Source organism: Megalopta genalis, chromosome 2, assembly GCF_051020955.1.
Source record: "Megalopta genalis isolate 19385.01 chromosome 2, iyMegGena1_principal, whole genome shotgun sequence".
NCBI lineage: Eukaryota > Metazoa > Arthropoda > Insecta > Hymenoptera > Halictidae > Megalopta > Megalopta genalis.
The window spans coordinates 26,130,153-26,155,849 of record NC_135014.1 but is presented as its reverse complement, the minus strand read 5'-3'; the positions used below and the strand labels follow the sequence as shown (position 1 = coordinate 26,155,849).

At 39.5% G+C, this 25,697-nt stretch overlaps 6 protein-coding genes across 15 annotated transcripts; 3 read left to right on the top strand and 3 right to left on the bottom strand.

Moving 5' to 3' along the window:
* The first annotated feature begins 700 nt into the window (after positions 1–700).
* On the top strand, positions 701–8,705 carry LOC117230076 (prohormone-4). 3 transcript variants are annotated; one of them, XM_033487177.2, is made up of 4 exons: positions 701–815; positions 2,177–2,308; positions 2,484–2,636; positions 2,905–8,705. In XM_033487177.2, exons 1-4 carry the CDS (start codon positions 716–718, stop codon positions 3,096–3,098), a joined length of 579 nt encoding a protein of 192 aa, XP_033343068.1. In that variant the 5' UTR covers positions 701–715; the 3' UTR covers positions 3,099–8,705. The 3 variants fall into 3 exon arrangements, with proteins under 3 accessions (XP_033343068.1, XP_033343067.1, XP_076375018.1); XM_033487176.2 differs by having other exon boundaries at positions 751–1,193; XM_076518903.1 differs by lacking the exon at positions 701–815 and adding an exon at positions 1,408–1,486.
* Positions 8,079–10,693, bottom strand: LOC117229954 (NF-kappa-B-repressing factor). Of its 4 annotated transcripts, none has more exons than XM_033486920.2 (8): positions 10,554–10,693; positions 9,767–9,995; positions 9,524–9,657; positions 9,128–9,389; positions 8,942–9,068; positions 8,693–8,865; positions 8,457–8,630; positions 8,079–8,380 (listed from the first exon to the last, which is right to left on the bottom strand). In XM_033486920.2, the coding sequence occupies exons 2-8, from the start codon at positions 9,940–9,942 to the stop codon at positions 8,218–8,220; spliced, it is 1,209 nt and encodes a 402-aa protein (XP_033342811.2). In that variant the 5' UTR covers positions 9,943–9,995; positions 10,554–10,693; the 3' UTR covers positions 8,079–8,217. The 4 variants fall into 4 exon arrangements, with proteins under 4 accessions (XP_033342811.2, XP_076375009.1, XP_033342810.2 ...); XM_076518894.1 differs by lacking the exon at positions 10,554–10,693 and adding an exon at positions 10,525–10,540; XM_033486919.2 differs by lacking the exon at positions 10,554–10,693 and adding an exon at positions 10,162–10,320.
* Positions 10,694–11,281: 588 nt separating this feature from the next.
* On the top strand, positions 11,282–18,252 carry l(3)77CDf (phosphatidylserine synthase 1 homolog l(3)77CDf). Of its 4 annotated transcripts, none has more exons than XR_004492671.2 (6): positions 11,282–11,976; positions 12,049–12,873; positions 12,991–13,213; positions 13,333–13,408; positions 13,838–15,302; positions 15,374–18,252. XR_004492671.2 is itself a non-coding variant. In XM_033486918.2 (5 exons), the coding sequence occupies exons 1-5, from the start codon at positions 11,720–11,722 to the stop codon at positions 13,891–13,893; spliced, it is 1,437 nt and encodes a 478-aa protein (XP_033342809.1). In that variant the 5' UTR covers positions 11,282–11,719; the 3' UTR covers positions 13,894–18,252. The 4 variants fall into 4 exon arrangements, 1 of the variants encoding a protein (XP_033342809.1); XR_013032719.1 differs by having other exon boundaries at positions 13,838–15,741; positions 15,847–18,252; XR_004492670.2 differs by having other exon boundaries at positions 13,838–15,755; positions 15,847–18,252.
* On the bottom strand, positions 14,101–20,157 carry LOC117229951 (endothelin-converting enzyme 1). Of its 2 annotated transcripts, XM_033486916.2 has the most exons (15): positions 19,800–20,157; positions 18,580–19,594; positions 18,284–18,391; positions 18,075–18,180; positions 17,807–18,005; positions 17,003–17,149; positions 16,836–16,928; positions 16,204–16,401; positions 16,008–16,139; positions 15,697–15,879; positions 15,364–15,470; positions 15,094–15,281; positions 14,811–14,971; positions 14,504–14,656; positions 14,101–14,414 (listed from the first exon to the last, which is right to left on the bottom strand). In XM_033486916.2, the coding sequence occupies exons 1-15, from the start codon at positions 19,986–19,988 to the stop codon at positions 14,190–14,192; spliced, it is 3,204 nt and encodes a 1,067-aa protein (XP_033342807.2). In that variant the 5' UTR covers positions 19,989–20,157; the 3' UTR covers positions 14,101–14,189. The 2 variants fall into 2 exon arrangements, with proteins under 2 accessions (XP_033342807.2, XP_033342806.2); XM_033486915.2 differs by having other exon boundaries at positions 17,807–18,180.
* A 297-nt stretch (positions 20,158–20,454) lies between these two features.
* LOC117229952 (uncharacterized) lies at positions 20,455–23,621 on the bottom strand. The gene is made up of 9 exons (XM_033486917.2): positions 23,423–23,621; positions 23,218–23,292; positions 22,835–23,108; positions 22,487–22,763; positions 22,211–22,405; positions 21,557–22,120; positions 21,200–21,469; positions 20,906–21,118; positions 20,455–20,831 (listed from the first exon to the last, which is right to left on the bottom strand). The coding sequence occupies exons 1-9, from the start codon at positions 23,451–23,453 to the stop codon at positions 20,649–20,651; spliced, it is 2,082 nt and encodes a 693-aa protein (XP_033342808.1). The 5' UTR covers positions 23,454–23,621; the 3' UTR covers positions 20,455–20,648.
* A 73-nt stretch (positions 23,622–23,694) lies between these two features.
* On the top strand, positions 23,695–25,549 carry fs(2)ltoPP43 (female sterile (2) ltoPP43). The gene is made up of 3 exons (XM_033486922.2): positions 23,695–24,207; positions 24,291–24,554; positions 24,630–25,549. Exons 1-3 carry the CDS (start codon positions 24,040–24,042, stop codon positions 25,092–25,094), a joined length of 897 nt encoding a protein of 298 aa, XP_033342813.2. The 5' UTR covers positions 23,695–24,039; the 3' UTR covers positions 25,095–25,549.
* Positions 25,550–25,697: the final 148 nt, after the last annotated feature.

Sequence of the window (25,697 nt, the reverse complement as noted above, 5' to 3'; positions counted from 1 at the left end):
GCGTTCAATATCTCGAATCGTGGAACTTGACGGTACAAGTAAACTTTGGACATTTTTTTATCAATCGTTTTGGAACAATATACTATATATATATATATATATTCGACGTATTTCACGATCTCTGTTGAAAAACAGAGAAAACTCAAAGTTGAACTATCCAAATTGCCGTGCAATTTTTGATTTTCGTTGAACCATATGTACACTGTTCTGTATCGAACATTGTGATTGTACCGTAACCGTAGTAGAAGAAAGTGGATACAAGAAAGGGTTGGGTGGAAGAAACGAGAAACGCGTTTACATCGTGAAGGAGGAGGGTTCGAGGTCACCGGTTAATTCGATTAAGAGGGAATTCCTCGAATTTCCGTGGAATATGTTATACCTAGTCCCAAGGGTAGCACACGCCTGGCTATCCTACACGCGTATTCCTATCGCGCTGTAAACGCAGCATCACGATAAACAAAAGTTTCGCACGAGTACAGGAGGGTTGAAATCGATGCGGCTCGGCAGAGAAGGGTTGCGTGGGTGTTCCAGGGCAGTACATTTGATCTCGCAGATAGCGGTTGGTCGTATCCGTCGAGACCTACGAGCCGATTGGTCGAGCGAGATTCTGCGCGCGATCGTACCATCCCCATGGTCGTGTTGTCCCTAAGGGAGGAAGAGAGAAAGAGACAAAAAGGGAAAGAGTAGGGATCATAATTACGTACTTGGCGTGGGTATGTGTGGCGTGCGTATGTACGCGCAGGTGTGTTCAGAGTGCTTGTGCATCCCGTATCAGGCACCAGCGCCAGCCACTCGGAATCAAACAGACACAGACGGTGGGTGGCTGCGAGAGACAAGGAAACGTCGAAAGAAACATAGTGTAATTATTGAAGTGAAGCACGGTCTCGGACTTGAAAGCATTCAAAATCCACACCGCGAAGAAGTTTGGCGGTTTTCGCGAAGATCTAGTCGTCTCGTAGAGTCGTTAGAAAATAGTCCGTCCGTGTCGCGTTTCTGTTGGCTGACAAACGTTGGTTGACTTTGTACGTCGATAGAATTATAGCGAACCGTCCGCCGGCTGAGAATGGTTCAAAGGTTCCGCACCAGCGTGGCTGCGCTTAGCCTCGCCCTGAGCGCCTGCCTTGTTTTTCCGCGTGCCGTTATGGCAATCGACTTGAGTCGATTTCACGATCATTACAACTCGAAGCGCAGTGGTAAGTACACCGCTTTAAGCCTTGTAAAAAAAATCAATTCAGGAACGAGATCGAGATCGCAATTAAGATCGAAATCGAAGTTGAAATTGAGATCGAGACCCGACTGGTGTTAGGTCGTGCTTTGAATCGTTCGACACAATTCGAAACGATATTATCGGTCGGTCGGTCGGTCGGACTGTTGGAAAATCGATTAGCGTGCATCTCATGCCCGTATTACGTTGTATACCGTATGTGTACAATTCATTGTGATGCCCGGACAATTTGTTGCGCCGATGGTAGTGTTGGTATAAGTGGTAATTTGAACACACGTGGTCTTGCACGGCATGCTACGATTCGTAGTCGCGATAAGTTTGTTCATTGGTTTAACGTAGTTTATTCGATGCGGTCATCCGAACGATTCAGTTTCGCAAATGCGCGTGACCTCTTGACGTTCGAAACTCAAGCAGTTTAAACCAATAAATTGAATTGTCATTTGAGGGGTAAATTTTTCGGAGGGATAAATAAATGGTTGCTATGTTTGTTGCGACATAAACGAATAAGCTTTCGCAAAGAATCTGTTCTCGATTGCCCTTATTTTTTGTCAAAGCCCATCGGCGATCGCATACTTCGTATGTATTCTGAACGTGAACAAATAAAATACAAACGAACGCGGACCGGTCAATTAAATCGACGTCCATTAGATGATAACACGCGTAGGGAAACACGAAACCAATGTCGCATGTCGCGCTCCCCCTTTAATATTGCTCGGTCAATATCAGCCACACTGTCCGACCACTAATAATCATCATCCGTGTATACTAACTTAGGGATTGTCACTTGGCTTACGTGTATTCGTATGTTACTTATGTAAACAGTTTTCTTCTTACCACTTACGTTTGTTTTAACAAGTTGTTTTCTCGGGACGATTCTCTATACGAGCGCGTACATTGTCTGTCACGTGCGTGTACTTCTGTACGAAAGTGTGTATACGTATTGTGTTACAGGAGATGCTTGCCACCCGTACGAACCGTTCAAGTGTCCCGGAGATGGTACATGTATCTCCATTCAGTATCTTTGCGACGGAGCTCCGGATTGTCAAAACGGATACGACGAGGACTCTCGACTTTGCACCGCTGGTACTACTTAGTTTTTTGGATCGATCGTTTGAAATACTTAAACGTACATTGTGCAAAAGTTATTCGCAAAAATGTAGCGGTAGTCGAGCCAATGTCATTGATACTTCTCGGCATTGCAATATTCGAGCTTCGGGCAAATTCGATGTTGAAATGAACATTTATATTTATGTTCCAGCAAAGAGACCACCGGTAGAGGAAACTGCCAGTTTCCTTCAGTCACTTTTGGCAAGTCATGGACCTAATTATTTGGAGAAATTATTTGGTACGAAAGCGCGGGACACTTTGAAACCACTGGGCGGAGTAAACGCGGTAGCCATAGCGCTATCCGGTAAGCAGGCTTTCGTCTCTTTTATTTGTCTCTATCATTATCATGTGCCAGCACGTTGTTCTCTGTTGAATGTGCAATTAATCATAGCTAAAAAAGAAAAACGATTACTTGTGAAAAACACATCAGCATTGATTCATTTAGTCGACGAAGCCCATTTAACTTTCATAGTCGCGCTTACCAGCGCTTGGTACCGACGATCGGTTTCGAAAACTCGTTTTGTTCGATTTCGTATTAGATCGATTTTAACGAATCTATTTGTATCGCATAGAATCTCAAACGATCGAAGACTTTGGCGCAGCGTTGCATCTGATGCGAGCCGACTTGGAGTACCTGCGTACCGTGTTCATTGCGGTGGAGAACGGAGACCTGGGTATGTTAAAATCTATCGGAATCAAGGACTCGGAGTTGGGAGACGTGAAATTCTTTTTGGAAAAACTGGTCAAAACCGGATTTCTCGACTGAACTACGATCTGTTTAGAAGAAGAATTCAGAGACGCTATCGCGTTGGCTGTATCGTATTACAATCGCACGTACTGTTCCGTTGTTCTTTCGAATTTCTCTTTTCGTTTCTTTTTTCGTATCGAGTCACTGGCTCGCGAATCACGAACCGCAAACTGCGACCCGATTTCTCTCGTCGATGGATCACCACGCGACACCCTCTCGTGAACCTTGGATAGTCCTGCCTACCGTGTTTTCTCTACGATCTTTTCCCCTTTCGTGTTGTTTCCTTCCGATGTCTCGTTGCTCGTATTTATGAAAATGCAACGACCCGAGTGAGCACCGAGATACATGTACGATTCGAGGCTATTTATACGTATATGCTCGTTCGTTGCCGAGAAGCAAACGAGTACCGGACGTTCAAAATTTCTCAGTGAAATGTCAAGGGTCAGCACGCTTCGCGTATCTGTCTGCGCACCTTTATCGACGCAACGCGACTCTATGTTCTGTCTCGGTCGCGTCGCACTGTGTTTCATCGCGTCTCGTCCCGTTTCGTCGCGACGCGTTGTTACCGCGGTGATGAGAAAGATCCTATTTGGAACAACTAGAAATTCTTATCCATTAGGCCCGATGAAACATACTCTGTTGCGCTGTTCCCAGTTCAGTCTTGGTTCGGTCTCGGTCCGATCAAATGCGCTTACACGGTACAGCATGGAGGACGAACGACACCCGTAGCGTGAATACTATGATTCAAAATCGTAAAAGAATATTTGATCGGAACGAGACTGAACCGGAAGCAGCGCGATAACGTGCGTTCAGACGGACGGTCGAGTATGCTGACGGTCGAAAGTATAGTGCTCGGAATCTCGTTGATCAGTGGCTTACCTGCGATGGAAACACGGTTCTTGTTTCTATTTGTCCAAGAGGGAAGAACCAAAGAACATTGCCTCTGCAGGTTTTCAACTTGGAGAAAGATCTTGTTCGAAGACGGTAATATAGTATTTTTGATCGGCAATGCACATACTCGATGCGGATGTACGATACCGGCACAAGAGCTTAGCACTTACCAGGTCAATTAAATCTATTTTTTGTGCTGCCGATTATTTTCGGACGGTACGCAATGGACGATCAATGTCAATAACTTGGTTTGTTTCCGTGCTCCGAACGATGTCATAACGTGCAAGCATCATCGCGCGAGTGTCCGGTGGTGCCGGTGGTTCCTGGAACGTTCAACTATTTTTTTCAATTGAAACGTTCCACAACTGTATCGCATGGAATAGAGATCGATCGATTCGCCCTGGCTCCAACGAATGCAGCGTGCAGTGTGCATAGAAACGAAAAATCGATTGAGAATGTATGCATTTCGTTTTCTTTTTCCATTCGCGATCGTCTGGGTTAGTCTTGAAACGTAGCGACGTGTGCGGTTCCAGAGGCTACCAATAATCGAACTAAAATTTCTATGAATTTCTATGAAACACTTTCGCGACGAACAATCGTTCCTCTCTCACAGAGATTGTGTGAAAAGTGGAAACAGAATACGACGCGCGCGTTTCCGTTATTTCGTACCTCCAACTTGATTTGGTTCGGATTCGATTCGATTCGATTCGATTCGATTCGACTCGTATTTCTATGGATATGGATGACCAATGTACCCGAGAGACGCTTTTCAAAACACTTTCTACTTTTCAAACCCAATCTATATACATATACACGTTGGTATATGTATACATGTACAACTTCTTCGATTTCCCAGCACCGATTGTCGCTCGTCAAACAATAATTGTTTCTTCGAATGGACTAAATACTAGAAAAAGGGGAAATAATATTTTTTTAAAATTCGACGACAGCTTTTTGCTACGTTGCAGCAACCAGAAACAGCGTCAACAATTGTTTAATTATCAGAAAAAAGATTCGAAAACTGATATAGAATCTTAATCGCTGTTGAAGCTCTGCTTCTAGACTGTTCCTCGTGTTTAATTGAAATACTGATGAATGAGAATGTATGATTCCTGCATGATTCGTTGCTTGCTTTTCAATACAGAGTGCAGAGTTCGCAAAGTACGCGTACAAGGATACATACACATACATACAATACATATGTACCGCATAGTGTGCTATTACAAGGGTTATAGCTTGGAAGGTGAACGGTAACGAAGGTGTTAATTAACGTGGGTCGACCCTTCCAAGTATCGATTCTTGCTAGCAACAGCTTGTATCACGAAGTAATCTGGGAAACGAACGAGGAAATTTAAAAGCACAAGGATACCGGGCAAATCCACAAAACGTTTCGTCTACGTTCTGTCTGTTTGCTCGTATTGTGCACGCTGTTCCTCGATTCTTCGACGTGGACCGTTCTGCATACCGAAACAAATACGTATACAAATCTCTATTTTACAGTTGAAAAGCAAAGCAGGTACAAATTGAGCACCGTGCATCGCGTTCCTTCAGGGTATGTCGTGCGCCATACTTAAAGTAACAAAACGTAAGGAAGTGAGAAACGAAAAATGAAAAGTGAAAAATGAAAAAAGAAGCAAGTGTATAACGCTATACAATTGTATTGATATTTTCATTACGGTAACGCAACACATATCAATCTGAATACATATCAGTAATTTTAATGAATACCGAATTCTCTGAGAGATGATAGCCGCGCTCTTCCCGATTTTCGGTGTATGTATCTCTTTTCAATTTACAAAAACTCGTAAACATCGAAGATTTTCCGAGATGTACGAGTACGTATGCGATGTTTCACGTTTCACACAAGGATACGCGCGTCGCGATACGCGTATGCGATACAACGTTTAACACGAGAGAAGTACGTATCGCTGGGTCGGTATCCATTATACACGCATCGCGATACAAGCAGCCTCCTGTGAAACGGGTCTATGTATATTGGGCGGCTATTATTTCCGAGAGACATTCCTTTGGATGAAATTACATATCTTTATCTATTAAGCGTAATCTTCTAGTCAACCAAATGACATATCTTCTAATTAAATATAAGTAAGTATATATCATCATCATCATCTTCATCGTGATCACAATCATCATCATTATTATTATTATTATTATTATTATTATTATTATTATTATTATTATTATTATTATTATTACAACAACAACAACAACTACTACTACTACCACCACTACAATACTATTATTATTAATATTATCATTATTATTACTACTATCAACATCGTCGTCATCATCATTCTTCTTATTATTATCATCATTATTATTATTGTTATTATTATTATGTAGGCATAATTACATAAATATTGACAGAGAATCTCTTTTATCAGATAGTAGATATAATATTTTGGTATATAAATAAAAAGAAATGTGAAAAAATTGGAGAAGTATTAAGGATGACGTCACAAAATGTTCCCTCCAGATGTCAATTACGGTCCAAAGTAGGGCCTGGACCGAGAACAGACAACGAGGGATACTGTTGTGTATGCTTTACGAATGAAAGATTTTCGAGAGGATCAAGGTCCTTCGAATCTCCGCTCGAGAGTACCTTGATCCTACATCTTACCCTCCAGACCCCACCCGACACTCCCTCCCGTCACCTATTCCTAATCCTCCATAATTTCGTTGCTATATTTAAATGAAGGACTGTATTTAACAACGGTGATTGATACTACAAACCCAGATTCAACGAGGCGCGCTAGTATACAGTACGACTCCATACGCTTCTTGATCGCTTGTACAGCTTCCGATTTCATAATGTGCTACAAGTCCAATGCACACGTACATATACAATATGTATATTGATTTATAGTTCTCTATCGCATGCACATCTTTGCTGGAACCAATTGTATTAGCAGCCTCGTATGTGTTATACGAAAAACTCGTTTCTAAACCTCGAATTCGAATAATAGAGAAAGTTCCAGGCAAAGAATCTCTGGTATACATATTCCTTTTACTGTTTCGACAATTATACGTTCCATGCTGCCATTACACGCAAAGTGAGCGTAACAATTTCATAGAAATTGATCTGTAAATCTTTACAGAAACAAAGTGTCTACGGTATCCGTCCATAACAGATTGTCGTTTAAACAAAATTTTCTGACGAGGTCGTAAAAACGAGCTTTTCCTTCACTTTTACTTTTTCCTTTCATACATTTTTCCATTCCTTCCCTTCTTTCCGTTACAGAAAACACATAAATCCTGTTGGTAAAGTTTATCTTTAATATACGGGTCAGATTTTTAACGTCATAATGCAGTCGAAAGAATTAAACGTACATAGTTTGCGTTTAACTTATTTTTCCAACATTCCCAATTGTTCTACTACCAAAACTTTGTTATTATACGGCAACTATGATGTATCGGACACTTTTAAGTGAATTTTGCTTCTGAAAATTTTTGTACTCCTCTCAACCCTTTGCACTACGATTTCCTTCACAGTTATGACGATTAGCACTTCTTTGTCGCTAATAAATTCTTATACGAGACGGAGAATTTATATTTTTTGTATACGAACCTTTTACTTTAATGTTTAAATATTGATTGAAGGGTTGAATTTTTTCTAACGATTTAAGATAAGCATATAACATCCAAATTGAATAGATTGTATTCGAAATCTTCGCAACGAGTCTGATACGATGTTATAGTGCAAGGGGTTAACTGAACAAAAAAAGCATATATACCATTAAATAATACCATTTCACTGTGCACGCGTACGTCGATCGTTAGAACATTAATTTTAGTTTTGAGTTGAATTGTAATAAAACCTTAATTGTCTAAATTTCCTTTTAAATTGATCCGGATATTGTTACTTCTTTGGAAAAAAGAAGTGCGAAAATTTGGATCGCATAGAATTAAGCTGTATTTAGAGAGTAAACTACATCTGTCGAATCCACAATAGAAATCTGGTTTATTCGTTAACGAAACTAAGTTGAGTTTAAATGTAATATGACAAATACCAAGAGTACGTGTGTGTGTGTGTGTGTGTGAGAGAGAGAGAGAGAGGGAGAAATGTCAACAACGTTAAGACAAATATTATACTGTGAGTTATACGTATATTTAATTTCTTAAGTTGTTTTTAATTAACATTTGTGCATTATACATATACTGTGTTTTTAGATGTTGTACATTAAATTTAAAATTTTATTTAATGGAGTATAAAATTACACTTTATTTACAATTCAGTAGGTTCGATTAGTTCATATTTGCTGGTAACTCCTCCAAAACTTTTTAATTCTTCGACCAAATCTCGAACGTCTATTTTGCGAGAAACTACCATTGTCCGCTGATTTTTAGGTCCATAACTGTGTGATTTTAAGCCCAATTGTCTTGCAACTCTAGAATTGTTCAAATGTTCATTTAATTGCATGAAATTCAATAAACTCAACACTTTCACATTATAGATATACTCACTGATGGATAACCGCTCTCTCGTCGTTAGTAAAATCCGCCGAGAATACAATATCATCTTTCATGTCACCTGCAAGATACTTTCTCATAATGTTTTTAGATTTATTTTTTAAGTCAAGCGTTGAACAGAAATTCGATTTTAAACCTAATCCTTCTCTACTAATTTGTTGCTTAATTCTGGAACGATAATACGATCATTGTATATTCAATTATTTACTGATTAAAGTTACTATACTTACGTGATCGGTTCAATGATTCCTTGTTGTGATTTTCCAAGACCGCCACCTGTCCAACCCATTAACTTCATTAACTTTTTACCGATATTGTCGTCAGAAATTGAATCATCGTTTACTGCATCTTTTAACATTGTTGTAGTGGTTACATTCGTACCCATACCTAGATGGTGTTTAATCTAAATAATAAAAATCATGTGAAATTCTGACGTATGTATGGTAAATTGTCAAGTAGAAAACAATGCTCTAGCAAACCTTAATTGTATAGTAGTATCTCTTTAATTTTTGTAAACCAATGATAGATGCCTGTTTTTTTGCTAACTTCTGATTAGAACTTATAGCCTCTACTAATAATTTCGAATTAACGAAAATGCTGCACTTGCTACAAGCAAGACAAATTATTTGGTCATATGTTTAAAAATACAGGATGATAGTACTTACCAAGTACGATCTGTGTTATCAAATTTCCATTCTAAATTTCCACCTGATGCATTTATCGCGCAAGCAAGCGAATTTTGCGGTATATCATCTGATCTTTCAATTAAAACGATATCACCGAATGGAAGTTCCTGCAATTTTCTTCGTTTAACAGATACTTTATTACTTCTTAAATCTACAGTTGAATCGCTGCTTAAATCTACGGATGGATCCACAGTATTTGTTTCGACTTGTGCCTTAGTGGTAGATATTATGGCAGGTTGTCCTAAACGATACATAGAACATGGTATATATATACATATATTATATATATATATATAAAAAAGAAAAAAGACTAGTTGATTAAATTTGGTACAAAATCCTTTAGTTAATAGAGAAACTCACAGCTCTATAATGTACCTTTAACCTTTAGACTGGCTGCTCTGGAAGCTTTAACAAATGTTCTTTGCAATTTAGTTTTCTGTTTCTGCCTGTAATCATCAGAAATATCTTGACCTAAATTACTTATAATCTGCATTGTTTCGTCTGGATACCTAGAATATAGATATTAGAATCATTGAATTTTGTGAAAACATTGTATCAGGCTAACTACTTCAACACATACAATATGAATTAATAAAAAAAAATAGGTATGTTACTCACTTGCAACCAAGCAGTTCGACATTTGCAAATACTTGAGCTAAACAGACAAGTTCGTCCTCTGGAAATTTATCTTTATGAGCTAATAAAAATTTTCGTCTCAGTTCCCAGTGGTCATCGCATTCATGTTCCATTTTGTGTGCTTCTACATCCCAATTTTGTTCAAAGCTCATCCTCATCAAGATATTTTCTTTCTTGGTAAATTAATACCTTGATTCGTGTCGTTTACTATCTACGAAAACATAACCTTTATAAAAAAGTAAACTTTATCTATGTCGATCAATTTTGTCATAAATCTATTCGAACTGTTTTTCTTTTCAGTACTGTATATTATATAAAATTTATGTAAGAAAAGACAATGCAAAGTTTCATTAGACACAAGGATTATTTATATTTACACGTAGAAGTAAATTAAATTTTGGAGTCGAAGTACACTTGGAATGCTTGCCCTTATACAACACAGTGTATATGTACATATAGGTAGTAATGGGTCCTACTTCTGCACACTTCCAGGCTACAGTTTGATCCATTAGGGAGGGTCAATATGGAAATTTCCTTTGCTGTGATTGGCTGACAATTCACTGTTGTGACAATATCCACTGCGGATTAGATGCGCAGTAAAATGGTGGGACTGCACGCGCGTCCTTAAGGAGTAAGAAAAGTATGCAGGAATAGGTCCCATTTCTGTACTTGAGTTATTTATGGCCACTGATTTGTATAGTATGTATGTACAATGTATAATGTGCATATGGAATATGTACTTATACTAGGGCCTCAATTCTTGATCTACCTGGAGCTCACGGAGCCGTGTTTAGGCCGCAGATTGACTTGGCTTGTATGAAGAATAGAGTCTGGTGACAAAAATTCCGTTACTTTGATTGTCTAACAATTCTTCTGCCGAACAGTTCACTGCAACTGTATACATACATGTTGTACTCATATGTAAGTACAAGTATGTATGTACATATAGTGTGTCCATGGGAGACGAAGACAAGACGAGGGGCCCCTCTCGCCGGTTTCCCAACCGGACAAATCATACATATACGATACATAACAAGTAGCGGTAGCACATTCATGAAGAACATAGCGCGCGAAATTAATTACGAGAATATGAATGCAAATTTCAACTTTGTTCTTCAAATTTTTAAAAGTAAAAAAAAAATCTCTCTCGTAGCGCACTGATTGCGCCCGTCACAGTTGACAAGTACTGGGATGGCTGAATTAACAACATTTTGTAGATTCATAAACTAGAACGTATTATTTAAAATGTAGCTTACGGTTTTTCGAAAATTGTAATAATTGTAGAAATGATCGCCGTTTCGAGAATTTTACGAAGCGAAAAGTATGTGTTTGAGATGGAGCGCCAGACATACGGATGCGCGAAAAGAGTGAAACCGCAAGCACAGTAAAGTGAGACAAGCTACATTGGTCGTCTGATGCCATTTCCTCTCTTTGTCTAGAACTGTGGGGGCAGCACTATTTAGCTGTGAAGCATCAACCAATCAGAGAAGAAGCAGTTTCTTTACCTGCTTCGTAATTCTAAGCCTGTTGCCCCCGCATTGGCTTACTATGGTGAGGCACTATTGCATCAGAAGAGAAACTTCTAACAAAATTTTCAACTCTCATCTTTGTTTAAGTAGAAAATACTCGAATTTCAAAGATCGCGTTTTCTTTCAAAGAAGTATTTAAATGTACAAAGTTGTCGAGCTGTTTTCGTGATGAACTCTTGCAGCGCTTGCGTATTATGACATATGCACACAGATATGTATGTATGGTGCATATTGGAAAGTGGTTCTCAAAAACGCCGCAATTTCCTCTCTGGCGTGTTTGATAACCAAATAATTAAGTACATAAATATCGCGAGATGAAAACGTGGTGTGATAAAGCGTGAAATGATCAGGATACGAATTTGAAAACTGCCAGCTTTTAATACTGCTAGCTGACTATTCCGCGAGCATGTTAACTAAACAAGAGTCTGCGAGTGATAGCCTGTTGGAGAGGCTTGTCAAGAGTGATGAGAACAAGGTTAAGAAATGCCGGAGAAATAGTGCGGACAATATTGAAGGGCATAAATTACGACATGGGACGGATAGTTTTCCAGATATCAATGAGAGGCCGGTCGAAGACATCTCTATTGAATTCTTTTACAAACCTCATAGCATTACGCTGCTCCTGATCGCGATTGGCGCAGTAATATATTCAGCATTCACTAGGTAATTGAATATTAAATTTCACACGTTATCATTATGTAAATAAATTTAAATATCGATCGTTGTTTAATCCAGGAATACTACCAATGTCGAGGATAATATATGGGCTGGCATACTTTGCATTATATTTTTCTTCCTCATCATATCAATACTTACATTTCCAAATGGACCATTTACAAGGCCTCATCCAGTAGTTTGGAAACTTGTATTTGGTTGTAGCGTACTGTATCTGATGGGACTACTGTTTTTATTGTTTCAAGACTATGATACAGTTAGAAAAATTTTTGTATGGGTAGATCCTGCCTTGGCATCGTTTCATATTGACATGGACAAAGAATATGGAGTTAATTGTTCAGACATCACATTAGAGAAGATCTGGAATCACTTAGACATTTTTGCAGTGGCCCATTTCTTGGGCTGGACGTTCAAAGCTATATTGATTAGACATCTTGGTATTTTATGGGCCATCAGTGTTATGTGGGAAGTAACAGAGATAGCATTTGCCCACTTGTTACCAAACTTTGTGGAATGCTGGTGGGATGCTTTTATACTCGATGTTCTAGTCTGTAACGGTTTGGGTATCTGGGTAGGATTAAAGATATGCTCCCTCTTGGAAATGCGTGAGTACAAGTGGGTAAGCATTAGAGACATTGAGAGCACCACTGGAAAGTTGAAGAGAGCCATGTTACAGTTTACTCCTGGCAGCTGGACTGCTGTTAGATGGCTAGATCCAACTTGTACATACATGAGATTTGTTGCTCTCTGTCAGTTGGTTATTTTTTGGCAGGTGTCGGAACTCAATACATTCTTTTTGAAGCATGTATATGAGTTCCCTCCCTCTCATCCTTTTGTTGTGGCGAGATTGGTACTAGTTGGAGTTATTGTTGCACCGTCAGTTAGGTAGGCAAGAGTCATTTCACAGAGTTAGTATCAAGTATGCAGATATAAGTAAAACCGGAATTAAATAGAACTTTATTGGATTGTGCATTATTTTGAATGTTATTATGTAAATTGTAGGCAATACTACATGTATGTAACAGATCCAACATGCAGTAGAGTAGGAACCCAGTGTTGGGTGTACGGTGCAATTATGGTTACAGAAGCATTACTGTGTATACGGCATGGTGCCTCGTTATTCGAGCGCACTCAAGCATTAAACATACTGTTATGGCTACTTTGCCAATCTCTAGTCTCTGTTCTGTGTGTCTATGGCTGTGTTCTTTGGCATCAATACTTTGAGGTATGTGTTTTGCTTTCCTTGTTTCTCTTTTAGAGTGGCAGCATCGTTTATGTTGTAACTAACTGTATGATTATTTGTGTTTTTTTTTATGCCTTTTGCATGGCTCTCGTCTATTTCAGACTGAAAAGAAAGCTACTACAAAACAGTCAGTTACCCAGCTAGGCAACAACCATGTGGACGTAATTCATAGCACTGGTATGTGTTGACGTCTACCACAGTCTTGAAGTGTGCATAACATTTCATGCTAAGCCGATAGTGTACTGAGCTATTGATTTATAATTAACAACTACTAAATATAAAACAAGAGTGTCACCCAAATATTCTAAAGTCTATTACATAATCGTTGACGTGAACGGTATCAAAGCAGAAGGAATTGCGTCATGGATGTTTCTGTTTTGTGTCCTCGACATTGACAGAAGTAGCAATTTTTTATGAAGAACGTATAGTAAGTGTAATAATAAAATTTCCGTGTAAATGCAAGTGCATGCACAAATATATATCTTTTAGTTATGTTTATACTACCGAAATGAAAAGTATGTAATATGGTCACAGCTCAGTTCATCATTGGTCTAACAAACGCTAATTGCAACATTACACTCTCAGCAATTGTAATCTGTGTTCTAGGGGGTATGGTTCTTTCTGCGAAGCCTGTGGATGTATTGGAAAAGAAGCAATTGTGAACAAGTTCGCAACTCGAAACGAACGACTTAGGGTGAAGTGTTCACACTCACGAACATTCTAGTCGCATTATAAAAAAAAAAAAAGAACGTATGGAAGAATATCTATAAAACCTCGTAGGCTACCGATGGATGTGTGAGCACGTCTGATATTCGCATATTGTGTCTGTTTGCCTGTGTGAATGTTGGCGAAAAAAGAACAAGAAAACAAACGTTGTTACCACTTAATATATCAGGCTTCCTTATATACATAAAATTTGAGAAAGAAAAAAGAACAAAAAAAAATACGTAATCAGTCGCTACGATAGTAGCTCATCTTCCGAGATATCTTCGTTAGTTTGAAGATACGGAAACACGTCGCAGCTAAAGCTTGGATTTATCCCCGAGCCATCCGGACAATTCCAAGCCTCGCCTAGGAGTCGATTGTTAGATGCGGACACAAAGATGCTTATGCGACTCGGTAACTTCTCGTCCTCGTACAATGATACATACGACGATGTAAGTGGTAGTTTCGAACAGTGCATCTGCAACCGATAGGCAAACGAAAATAATGACGAATGTCTTGATAATTGTAGATATAAATCGTAAATGCCATGATTTGTAATAAGAGTACCTGAGCATATGTGAGATAGAATAGCTGATCCAATTCAAGGTTAAGCCAGGGAAGATGAACTTCCTCGTGAGATCTCATACGATCCAAAGTGTCATAGGTTAATCTGAGTCCCATCGTCTCCGACAACCGTTCGTTTAGCGTCAATTGCGGGATCTGAGAGAGAGAGAGAGAGAGAGAGAGAGAGAGAGAGAGAGAGAGAGAGAGAAAGTATACCGGAGGAATAAAGAGGAACGCATTTCGTTAGTCTCGAAAGGATATTTTTCCAATAGCGAGGATTCTATAGAAGGAAAATGCATGCGGTCCTCACCGTGTAAGACACGTCCTGTTCGGTAGATAGCAACGTCATACTCAAAGGCTTCTCGTAAAGCTTATTCTTGTGGCAATCTATGTAATGCTCGAAGCTCGAGTTCGCAACTCTGCTCTCGAATACCGGAGTGTCGTTCTGCGATTCAGACTGATAGTATATACCTGTGGCAGAGAAAGTCACAGTTTCGTTGGACAGTTAGATCCTTCATAGTTCCTCCAGATCCACCGTTCTGGATTTAGAATATTTTAGCGGCGTTATCTATATTATTATGTATCATAATTACCGTTTGCGTCGAAATAACGAGCTATCTGGTGCGCTATCGTATTGCCGATCGTCGCCATTTTAATGTAGTCTAACAACGTTTCGTTGTACTTGACGGACCAGTCGATCGCACCAAATGGTATCACGACGAGTTGCAGCTCGTAAATCACAAGCCCTTTAGATTGGAACGGCGTCGTGTAATATGTCCAACTGTACATTAAACCCCAGAATGTAAGATGAAACCTTGGAATGCTTCTCTACGCATGATGTAGTTTACATTTGTGAAACTTACATTTGTTCAGGACATCCCGGCTCGCAGTACAATTGCTCGTACATCCGCTCCCGGTACCTTTTCATCAAGGTGATGGAGTCGTTCAAGTAGTTGTCCGATAGAAGCATCTGCAAACAAGTCGCTGGTTTATTAAGCCTACGAGATTCGAGCTAGAAGCCAGGCATAGGCACGGATTGCTCCGTGGGGCACTGCTCGGGCACCGTCGAAACTGAGAGCAACGAAATCATGCCCATTTAGAGCCCGCTACATTGCCTGCCGTCGCTATTTTGGCCCCGAATTACGCCACCGGAGGCAAACCATGACGAAAACGTGGCTCCTGTCTGTCTCGATTACCTCGTCCGCTTTCGTCGAACCGTAAAGCAAGTTGGTGTGATCGAAGTAAGAGATATTAGGTGCGACGACCGTCAGATTGTCAATCTTAGCGACCAAAATTTTCCGGTCTCCCTCGGAGGTCCATGTTGATCCGTTTATTTTTGCTTTCAGCGTCTCCTTTAGTTGGTTGAATAAACCCTGTATCTGTTAATTTGATACGATACCGAATATTAATCTCGAAGTAAGGAGCGGTCAACAGGGACATCCATCGTGCGATCGAATATTCCTGCTTCGAACGATTTTATTATTGGTGCATGTAGGCGAACTCTTACGGTGTCACTCATGTACAGAAGCTCGTCTTTCGAGAAAGTGGAGATGTAGAAACTCGAAGCTTCAGGGACCAGGAGATTGGCAGCAACGCGAAGACAATGGTCTTTTGGATCCGCGCGTTTCGGCACAATCAACTGTAACAAAGCGATCGCTTAATGTTTAAGGGTACGAAATTAATTGCAGAATTGCGATGTGTACCTGCTGGTAAATTGCTTGCGCATACAGCCCTAGCAAGGCGTTATTTAATTCCATCGGTTGTTCGGATCCAAATCGATCGAGATCCTCCAATCCTTTGGTCAAAGCATCGTAAAAGTAAACCTGCACGCGCACGTCTGTGCGAATTTCTTTCTCTTTGTCGCTTCCCGTTAGCAAGGCGAACAGCTTTAAGCAGTCTATCTACATATAAATAATATATAATATATAAGGAATATTGTTTTCCAAGAGGTTCGCAATTTAACGAAATTTAATCGACCGCTCAAAATACACACGCCATCTTTGCTGAAGCGGGAGACCGTCTCGAGCGACTACCGAACACTAGAATTCTCGAGCAATAAGGATAATGGTTTAGACAAATTTTTTAAAGACATCCTCGTAGATTCAATAATCGTAAAGTAAAGAATTGAAATTAATTTTAGTAGTTCTAGCGTTGGTTTCGTTTAGATTGAACACTTTACCTGCCCAGAAGCCTACCGACAAGCCTCCCGATAACTGTTCGAGCTTAACAATCTTAAAGTTTCTTAGCTTATGTTACTAGGGGTTACTCAGCTTCGAATTATAGACTTGTGATAAGTCGGTGGGTAACGTGTTAATTAAAGCCAACATTGTCTTACGATTTTCCACTTTGTTTGCAACTCGGCGATCGGAACGTTGTGATACTCTTTCAATAGATACGCCTCGCGAATTCGATTTTTGGATGGGAAATTCTGAAAAATATTTCGTGTTCATCTTGTTGCTAAACCATTCTTTCGAGATTTAGCCGTGAAAATAAACTACCCACCTCGAGGAATTTGTGCACGATTTCGGTATCGATGGCGTTGACCGTCTTTTCCACGTATTCGGAGATGCTACTCGCATTGTTCAACTCTTTGAACGCTCCGAGTGCCGACAAGGCGGTCCTGACGGAATTTAGAAGCTTCGTATTGTCCTGTCAAAGATAAAAGAGACTCGATTAATATATTATAATTTTCTAGCAGTAGCTAGAATTGCGAGAACTTCGAAAACTCAAACCTGAACTATATATATATATATATATATATATATACTTTTGTGTGCGCGCGTGTACACATGTATTAATAGAAACAGTATTTGCGTTCGTACTTGTACGTCCGTGCAGAGCCGAATCGAATTTCTATAAACTAAAAATTAGAAAGATATTTCGAAGTTTCTTTTCGGTGCTTTTACAATCTGTCGCTCTGGGGTGAGTTACTCTCGGCTTCCGATACACGGCGATTTTAGTACTTATAGTATTATGTATAAACAGAGATGGGTGGATCGTTGAGTTAACTCGATTTTATGGTAGTTACGATGCCTACAGCCGCTAAGTTTTTAAATTTTTGATTTTCTAGACCTAGATTCGATAAAAGTAGACGACAAATCGAAATGGACCGACGTGACGCCCCGTCTCTCGAGGTTTAAGCAAGGGTTGAATCTCCAGTAATTTTTAGTTATTCAGAACCGAATTAGATTCCGCTTGCAAGCGCTGAATTACCCGATAAAACGACGGATGCTCAATGAATGTTCTCGGTTTAGATCGGACAAATTTGACTTTTTAGTTCCATTGCCATCAATTTAGTATACATACCCGTTTTATGCACGTTTCGTATTCTTGGTACAGTTCTCTCAAATTAACAGTCTTTTGGTCCCGCTCGTACCGGGTCGCGTAACAAGGATTATCCTCGGTTTTCTCAAAGGGACTCTTGTACCTCGGAGGGCTTATCTTTATGGTCAGATGTTTCCTATTATGCTCTTCAAGCTCCGGGGTCACGTCGAACAATAACGCGCTGAAAAGACAAGAAAAAGTATACATAGTGCGATATTTTTCTACAGTCGTTGCTGTCCGATCCTCGCACCTATTATGTAATAATAGCTCTGCCACCAGTTTGGTGAAGTTCACGTCATCCTTATTGAAGTTGTCGGTAGTGTAAAACGTTCCAACACTGGCCAACACTTTTTCCGCTGTATACAAACGAAACAGATGTTGTACTATTCATTATTGTATGTACAATTAAATTAATATTGAAGTTAGAATCAAGAGAGTGATCGGACACCCTTCACGTACCCGCATCCATTTTCTCCTCCAAGGTCAGCGTCTCGTAGTTCATACAACTGTTATAGTATCTGCTGAACAGGGACGATTTACCTTCGCGGTTCTCTTGTTGCACTTGTCCTAATTAGAACACAAAGCATACGAATAAGCCAAGAAGAATTGGACGCGAACACGCTGTCTCTTTGAACCGGACCATTTTTTACGGAAGGTAAAACTTTTGGTCCCGGGCAACTGGTCATCTCGAGATTAAGCGTTAAAAAGTATATTTTTTTTTTATTTTAATTATGTGGACAAATATTTGTATATACTCAGTATACGGTTGTAAGCTGCGCTCTCTAAATCGTACTCCACAACGCGAGGATTCGCTTCGAAGCCGCCGCAAGCGTACTCGTAGAAGTCCTCGCATGGATCGACCGTGTGGTTCATGTAAAACAACATTTGGCTAGCTAGGACCTTGCATTCGCCCTGTGTGCACACATTCGGTTTGTCTTCATGTTGTCTTTTCCCATGGTCCGGAAGAACCGTTAGAGTACCGCTTGGCGTTGTAGTTCGAACGCCGTTGGTTGTAGTTTGGACGTCGTCGGCTGTCGTTTGAACGCCGTCGGTTGTAGTTTGAACACCGTCGGTTGTAGTTTGAACGCCGTCGGTTGTAGTTTGAACGCCGTCGGTTGTAGTTTGAACGCCGTCGGTTGTAGTTTGAACACCGTCGGTCGTAGTTAAAACTGTAGCTTCTTCCTCGCTTCCGGTCGAAGATGCGGTAATGGTATTCGCAAGGGTTGTAGAGAGTGTCGTCTCCGTCGTAGTCGAAGACAACTTTTCGAAGAAAGTAGAAATTTCGACGGTCGACGAATCCTCGTTATTAGTTATCGATTCGGTAGTACTCGACGAGGATGTTGACGTGTCTTCGTCTTCGGTGACCGATTCGGTGGTAGTCGCTGAAAACGTTGACGTTTCCTTGTCATTGATTACCGAGGACGTCGTTCCTTCGTTATCAGTTTCGATGTCGGTAGTAGCTATCGATGGCGTTGACGTTTCTTTATTATTAGTTACTAATTCGGTAGTAGCTATCGATGATCTCAATGTTTCGTCGTTACTTCCTAATTCGGTAGTCGCTATCGCAGTGCTTGTTGCACTTTCAAATATTTCAGTAATGAGCGATTTATCAGTCCAGTTTGTAACATTTATCACAGTCGTGGTGGCTTTCGAAGTTGTTGCCTCCGCTTCGGTCGTTTCAGACGAAACGGTGGAATCGGTCGAATAACGTTTCGATGTTTCAGCCGTGTTCGTTGATTGGGTTGTGCGTTGAATATAACGGTGAAAGGCCTGTCGTGTAATGAATTTTATTGTAAATTAAGCTTTTAATTTTACTTTTGATTCTAATTTTTATCGAATCGGGGGGTAAATGGTAAATGAATTACCCTTCGTGATATTCGAAGCAAGTAAACTTAAATCTTGACGCGGTCATCCGTTATAAAAACAATTGAATTCTATTAGCATGAAATATACGATTGTACATTTCAGCGCTTACCTCTACGGAGTTTGAATCTTCTTCGTCGTAACCGTGAGTCCTTTTCCATGGCAGAGTAGCGAGAATGAGTATGATGCACAAGAAGAAGAATATTACCAACGTTAGGACACAACTTCTATAAGACTGATCTCGTTGCGCTACTTTGCCTTCCTCTCTGTTTGCGATTTCGTAGAATCCTCGCGATGGCATGTTTTCGATTATATTCGATCACGTTTCTTTGAATTTATTTAAATGAATTTTTCGTTTTCGTAAGAACTATAAAAGCGCAACTGGTAGTTCAAGTGCACGGAACTATCGTACGGTTGGGACTATAATAGAGACTAAAAGAAGTTAGTAAAGGAGGTGGCGATAGCGGTTGAACAAACCACTTCCTTTCGCAGTAATCTTGCAATTAGGATACCATAAGTACGATATCGCCCGTGTTTTGTATCGTACAAGGAAGTGTGTTGGATTGAAAAAAGTATTATGGAACTCCCGCGGTTTCTAGGCACGATGTATGAATTAACATTAAATGTTTATACAGGATGAGGCACCTGAATAACTTACTTGTTTGTAATAATAGAAAAAAAAAGTGTCAGGCAAACATTATTTCTCTTTTACGTACAACCATAAATTCCAAACGACCTAAGGAGGGCTACATTAAAAATACTTAAGATAGATATAAGTTACTTATATTAATATATTTTATAATACAATTATCACAGATATGTAAACTACAAAATATTATATGCTATTATAAAATGCAACTTGCAGTTTGCCAATGATCCCATTGCACGTACTATGACGACTTATCTACCGTCTAGACTATTGTTATAATTTAAATACAATTAAAAAATATATTTAAAAACTCTATTCGCCTATCTGTTGTACCGAATATGTATCAATGTTGCGTTTGATTTCATTGTCCGCTGCATCAGATCTCATGTATGCCTCGATCGCTGAACCGATGTCTTTCGATACAGAATTACTCTCTATTTTTTTGGTACATGCTTCATCTTTGTAGTCTTCGGACTTTAACGTTTCGGAGGTAATCTGTAAACACGTAAGAAAATTAATGGAGCAAGTATCGAAGACAACATACAAGTTCAACGTACAAGTTCCATTACTTTTCTTTGTATATCGTCAGCCTTAAATTTCTCGAATTTCTCTTTGTCAGCGAGTCCGATTGCAGTCTTTGATGATGTTTGTCTCTTTGGAGTAGGTTTCCTTGGCTTGAATGATCCAAAAGCTTTTTTAGGTAACTGTGAACTCGTGTGCTTCTTGGATTCACTCGATTGATCGCAATGATGAGTCAGTAACTGTTCTTTAGTTTTAAATGCCTGCAAATGAAATTATGATTTAATGCACGAACTTTGTTACTTCGCTTCCATCTGGATTCGTCTGTCGAACGAGACACTCACGTGCGAACAAATTTCGCATTTCAAACTATGCTTGTTCATCTCGTGATGCTTTAGAGCCTGTGCCCGATGGAAATTGCGATTGCAGTGACTACAACTAAATCTTTTGATATTGCTGTGCGTCAGCAAGTGACGCTTCAATTTGTCGGGTCGCGAGAACTCGCTCATACAACCTAAGTACCCTCTGAACGGGCATTTTAACCTTTTGGTGAGATCATGGATCAGCATGTGGCGACCCAGACGATCCTTTCGTTTGAATCTGGCTGGACAATGCTGTTTATAGAAAAGGGGAAAAATTATTTTTACCAGCGTATACAATTTTTTTTTTACTACGCTCCTCGTTAGAATTCAGTGACTTACTGGACACAAAAACGGTGTCTCCTCGCTATGTATTAACTTATGATTGGCTAAGTATTGCTCAGTTTTAAAGGCCTTCCCGCAATCCTCGCAGGTAAACCCTGCGGACGAGGCGTGCGTTTTCAGGTGACGCCGCAGAAATCGTTCAATCAAGAAACTTTTACCGCATTGTAGACAGGCATAATCGTGCGTTGTTGTTTCCGTGTGATGCTGCAGAGCCTCCAGATTCGAGAACGAAGACTTGCAGACAGAGCAGCAGTAATACTTTTCTGTCGTCTTCTGCTTTTGGACGGAGTGGGCATACTGGTGGAGCCCAAGATCAGACAGAGTGTTGAACACTTCGGCGCAGATGTGGCAACGATACTCTGATCTCTTATGACTACGCGTATGCTCCAGAAAATCTTCCAATTCGGAAAACATCATGCTACAACTACTCTGCACGCATTTGTACACTTTCAGTGTTAGATGAGAGACTATAAGGTGGCCCTTTAGAGCTTTGTACGAATCAAATATTTCTTTACAAAACTGACAGTGATAGGTACGATCTATGCTTCCGTCCGGTGGTGCCTAACAATAGTTACAGACTAATAAGAAAGAAAAAAAAGATACAAGTATAACGTGTAGATTGCAAAAATTTGGCTACCGTGTTGACAATACCTCGGGGGGTAGGGAGTGTATCGCAGTGCCAGGCCACACTTTGTGGGATGACATGTGTTTCTTCACGTTGGATTTTTGTGCGAACGCACGTCCACATACTACGCACTGATATGGTTTCTCTCCCGTGTGAGAACGCTCGTGTTGTTGCCAATAAAATTTTTTCGCAAACTGCTTGTTACAATAACTACATTTGTACTGCAATGAGACGTTTTAATGCAAAGTAAACGAGTGACTGTTCGGTGTTAAACCATCTTGTGAATCTGCTGGAGTACATACTTTCAAATTTTGCATTTGATTATTAGAGGCTTCCAATTCTGACGACGGAGTTTCACTAGTTACCGACAAGTCGACTGTCTCTAAAGCATTAGCGGCTTGCTCCTGAGAGATATCACTTGGTAGAACTTGAGGTACTTCGTTCGAATCATCTTTCATAGGCTCATTGTCTGTTGGAATAGTAGAGTTCGCAAAAGTATCCAAACTTTCTGAACTCAATATAATTGGAACACTAAATGTGGAGTCTGTTGTAAAGTAGCTAGCACCCTCTTGGTCCATGCTGCAAATTATGAAAGTTACATCGTATAATTTGATTCTACATTTTAATTTGACGAGTCATTAGTGGCTAACCTAAAAAGCATGTCTGACTCTTCGAGTATAATTGGCTCACTGAGTTGATCATTTTGAACAAATGTTTCTTGTGGATTGTATTGTGATGAATCTTGGTTGTTGTTTTCCGGATGAACGGTCTGATTTTCATCGTTCACCAGAAACTGGCTCAAATCTATGGTTTCCTCCTGCGTTTTCTGATGAGTCCTTTTGTGCAGTACAAACATGTGCAAGGATGTGAACTGACTTTTGCATTTTCCGCACTGAAAGATATCTTCCTCATCCTGATCGATTGCTGAATAAAAAGTACAATAAAATCCCATTACGAATTCCCGGTAAAAAACTGCGATGAGGTAATAAATCGTTCATTAATAGGTTATCAAAGCTCGTTAAAAAAAATCTACCTGACTGCTCCATCTCAGTTATTAGAGTCTGGGACTCTAATAATGATTGTACGGAAGGACTGTCCAGCGACACGCCTGCAAAACATAAGAAAACGGCAGAGTTGAGCGGTTCGAGAGCAATATTAATTCTCTCTTGGAAAGAAAGATAAATATGTAGGCTACTTGTTGGTTAACCCCACCTATTTCTACGATAGAAAAGTATTACCTGTTAGAGCGTCGAAAATCGATTGCGCCATGTTATTTGATGATCTTAACGACTCATTTTAAACGATATCAACGATCGGGCCTCTCACGAGTCGTTCAACGGGAAGAAAACGAAGAAATTTCGAGTCGGAAACATACCGAGAATTTCTACGCCCTGGCAGCGTTGTTGCTGACCAGACCAGCGAATGATAATCGATACAACATATGTCGACTGCTTAGAACGATTCTAACCTAAGACTGAGACAAGTTGTACCGCACACACACACAGCGCCACCGTCAAGATAGTGAATCAATTGGGAACTACGTATTAAATAGTTTATACCTCAACTTCTGGAAACCTTTTTGGGCGCTGCTCGCTCCGTTAACGAGAATACGAATAAAAATTGCATTGCTCTCATTGACAGACGATTCGATGCTAAGACAGGCTTCACTGTAGATTGGACGCATAGTATAATGGAGAGGATACAAACGCATCCTTAGAGAGGAAGAAAAATCTTGCAGGAGTGAGGTATATCTTACGCCATTACTGTACCACACGTATTTTGTAGCTTCGTGCAGCTTCGAGCGTTGCAAACTGAAAACGTAGTTCTTAATAGAAAATCATAGAAAATCGCAGAAATGGCAACTGTTTTGCGTGTGAAACGTAGACACGATGACGAGCCGTTAAATGCATTGTTAATTGCGTGCAAACGAATAAAAACTTCTGATAATGAAGAAGCCGAAGAATCAGCGATTAATGATCCACTGACCACAGTGGTTAAATTCGCTGGAACTGTTAATAATCAGGTAATTTTTCCAAATAATTTATTAACATTCTTATGATTTATTTGAAACGATACAAATTTCGTATTTGAATATGTTTTAAATAGGAAAGCACCGCTATCAAACACTTAATTCAAACTTTTGGTAAAGAAGAGTTGGAAGCAACTTTCAAACAACATCCAGTAGATATCCTGTATAAAGCTCGAGAAAAGATGAAACAAGCATCGGCGGAGAGTCGTTACAAAATAATTAATTGTTTTCGATCTATGAATAGCGTTACGCTCGATGACAGTGAAAACAAGGTGACGACAGTAATAGATGTAGAAGATTCACTTTCGTGTGCCAATGCAAAAATACAAGCTACAGAGGTGGTGAGTGTTAATCTACTAATTCAAATTTCATTATTCTAATTCTGATTATTATCCGATGTTAATAATGTACCGTAGGACGATAGTTACGTATACGATTTGTACTATGGAAAAACCGAGGATAAAGTGTACATAGACGACGACGTATCTATACATCCATACGATCAGGAATTAATATTCGATAATTATAGGGATAATTATCCCGAAGCTGAGTGCGAATCGGATGATTCTAACTCCGAGTCAAACTGGAGGAACGATTATCCTGATTCCGATCATTCTGAAACATCGATCAACGAAAGTGATATGAGAGAGGCTATTATGGACATGAAATTGAACGATGATTCCGATACGTCTAGCGATATCGACTATGTTTACGCACTCGACGAGGCTGATGTAGAAACTCATGGCTACAAATATGCAAGGTACAAAGCAAAGTTAAAGGAAGAATTAGATGAAGATTGTTCTAGTTGTAGCGACAATAGCCAAGTATGTGCACACAATGAATCAATGGATGAATTTTGTTCCGATTCTGGTAGCGATTAATGGCAAATTCCTTGGGTAGATCTTAATACAAATTTACATTAGAAAGATACGAGATATAGTGTACATTAACCCTTTGCACTCGAAGCTATTTTAATTGTAAATATAAAATCATTTTTCTAACTTATAGTGTTTTTATGTTATACGACAAAATGCATTTTATGCATATGAAATTGACTCTTGGGAGTCACGCAACAATTACACTCCTAACAATTGTTTAAATCTAAACTTTGTTGATATAAAAATTATCTTAAAACGTGATGTAACAAATTTTAGTGGTGCCTCAGAGTCACCACTCGAGTGCAAAGGGTTAAGTATATATATATATAAGTCTTTTGTACAGTGTGAACACGAACAACAAAGCTGTGACTTCAGTATGATTATAATTTAGAATTATTTTCGTAAAAGTTCAATAATTTAAATCTTGTTTTACAATTAAAATTCATTATCAAATAGAACTTGTTCGATTCGAAATTATTTCTCCCATCGTGCAGAGGTAAGGGTCACAAAGGTCTAAAAATTGTATTTACGTCTATATATTTATTCTAAACGTATTCGTATATGTAGGTAGATCTGGCGTGTAAAATTCGTCTATCAAAACAAAAA

Excerpts from the sequence above, each read along its gene's own strand:
- LOC117229951 (XM_033486915.2), bottom strand. The coding sequence starts at position 19,988 with ATGCCATCGCGAGGATTCTACGAAATCGCAAACAGAGAGGAAGGCAAA. Across the intron at positions 17,150-17,806 it reads ACGAAACGTGCATAAAACGG|GACAATACGAAGCTTCTAAA; the intron begins GTATGTATACTA and ends TATCTTTGACAG. Across the intron at positions 16,402-16,835 it reads TGCAAACAAAGTGGAAAATC|ATAGACTGCTTAAAGCTGTT; the intron begins GTAAGACAATGT and ends ATTTATATGTAG.
- LOC117230076 (XM_033487176.2), top strand. The coding sequence starts at position 1,064 with ATGGTTCAAAGGTTCCGCACCAGCGTGGCTGCGCTTAGCCTCGCCCTG. Across the intron at positions 1,194-2,176 it reads TTACAACTCGAAGCGCAGTG|GAGATGCTTGCCACCCGTAC; the intron begins GTAAGTACACCG and ends ATTGTGTTACAG. Across the intron at positions 2,309-2,483 it reads CTCTCGACTTTGCACCGCTG|CAAAGAGACCACCGGTAGAG; the intron begins GTACTACTTAGT and ends TTTATGTTCCAG.
- LOC117229952 (XM_033486917.2), bottom strand. The coding sequence starts at position 23,453 with ATGGCGCAATCGATTTTCGACGCTCTAACAG. Across the intron at positions 23,109-23,217 it reads AACTGAGATGGAGCAGTCAG|CAATCGATCAGGATGAGGAA; the intron begins GTAGATTTTTTT and ends CTTTTTATTCAG. Across the intron at positions 22,764-22,834 it reads GAGTCAGACATGCTTTTTAG|CATGGACCAAGAGGGTGCTA; the intron begins GTTAGCCACTAA and ends CATAATTTGCAG.
- LOC117229954 (XM_033486920.2), bottom strand. The coding sequence starts at position 9,942 with ATGAGGATGAGCTTTGAACAAAATTGGGATGTAGAAGCACACAAAATG. Across the intron at positions 9,658-9,766 it reads GTCGAACTGCTTGGTTGCAA|GTATCCAGACGAAACAATGC; the intron begins GTGAGTAACATA and ends TCTATATTCTAG. Across the intron at positions 9,390-9,523 it reads AGCCAGTCTAAAGGTTAAAG|GACAACCTGCCATAATATCT; the intron begins GTACATTATAGA and ends TGTATCGTTTAG.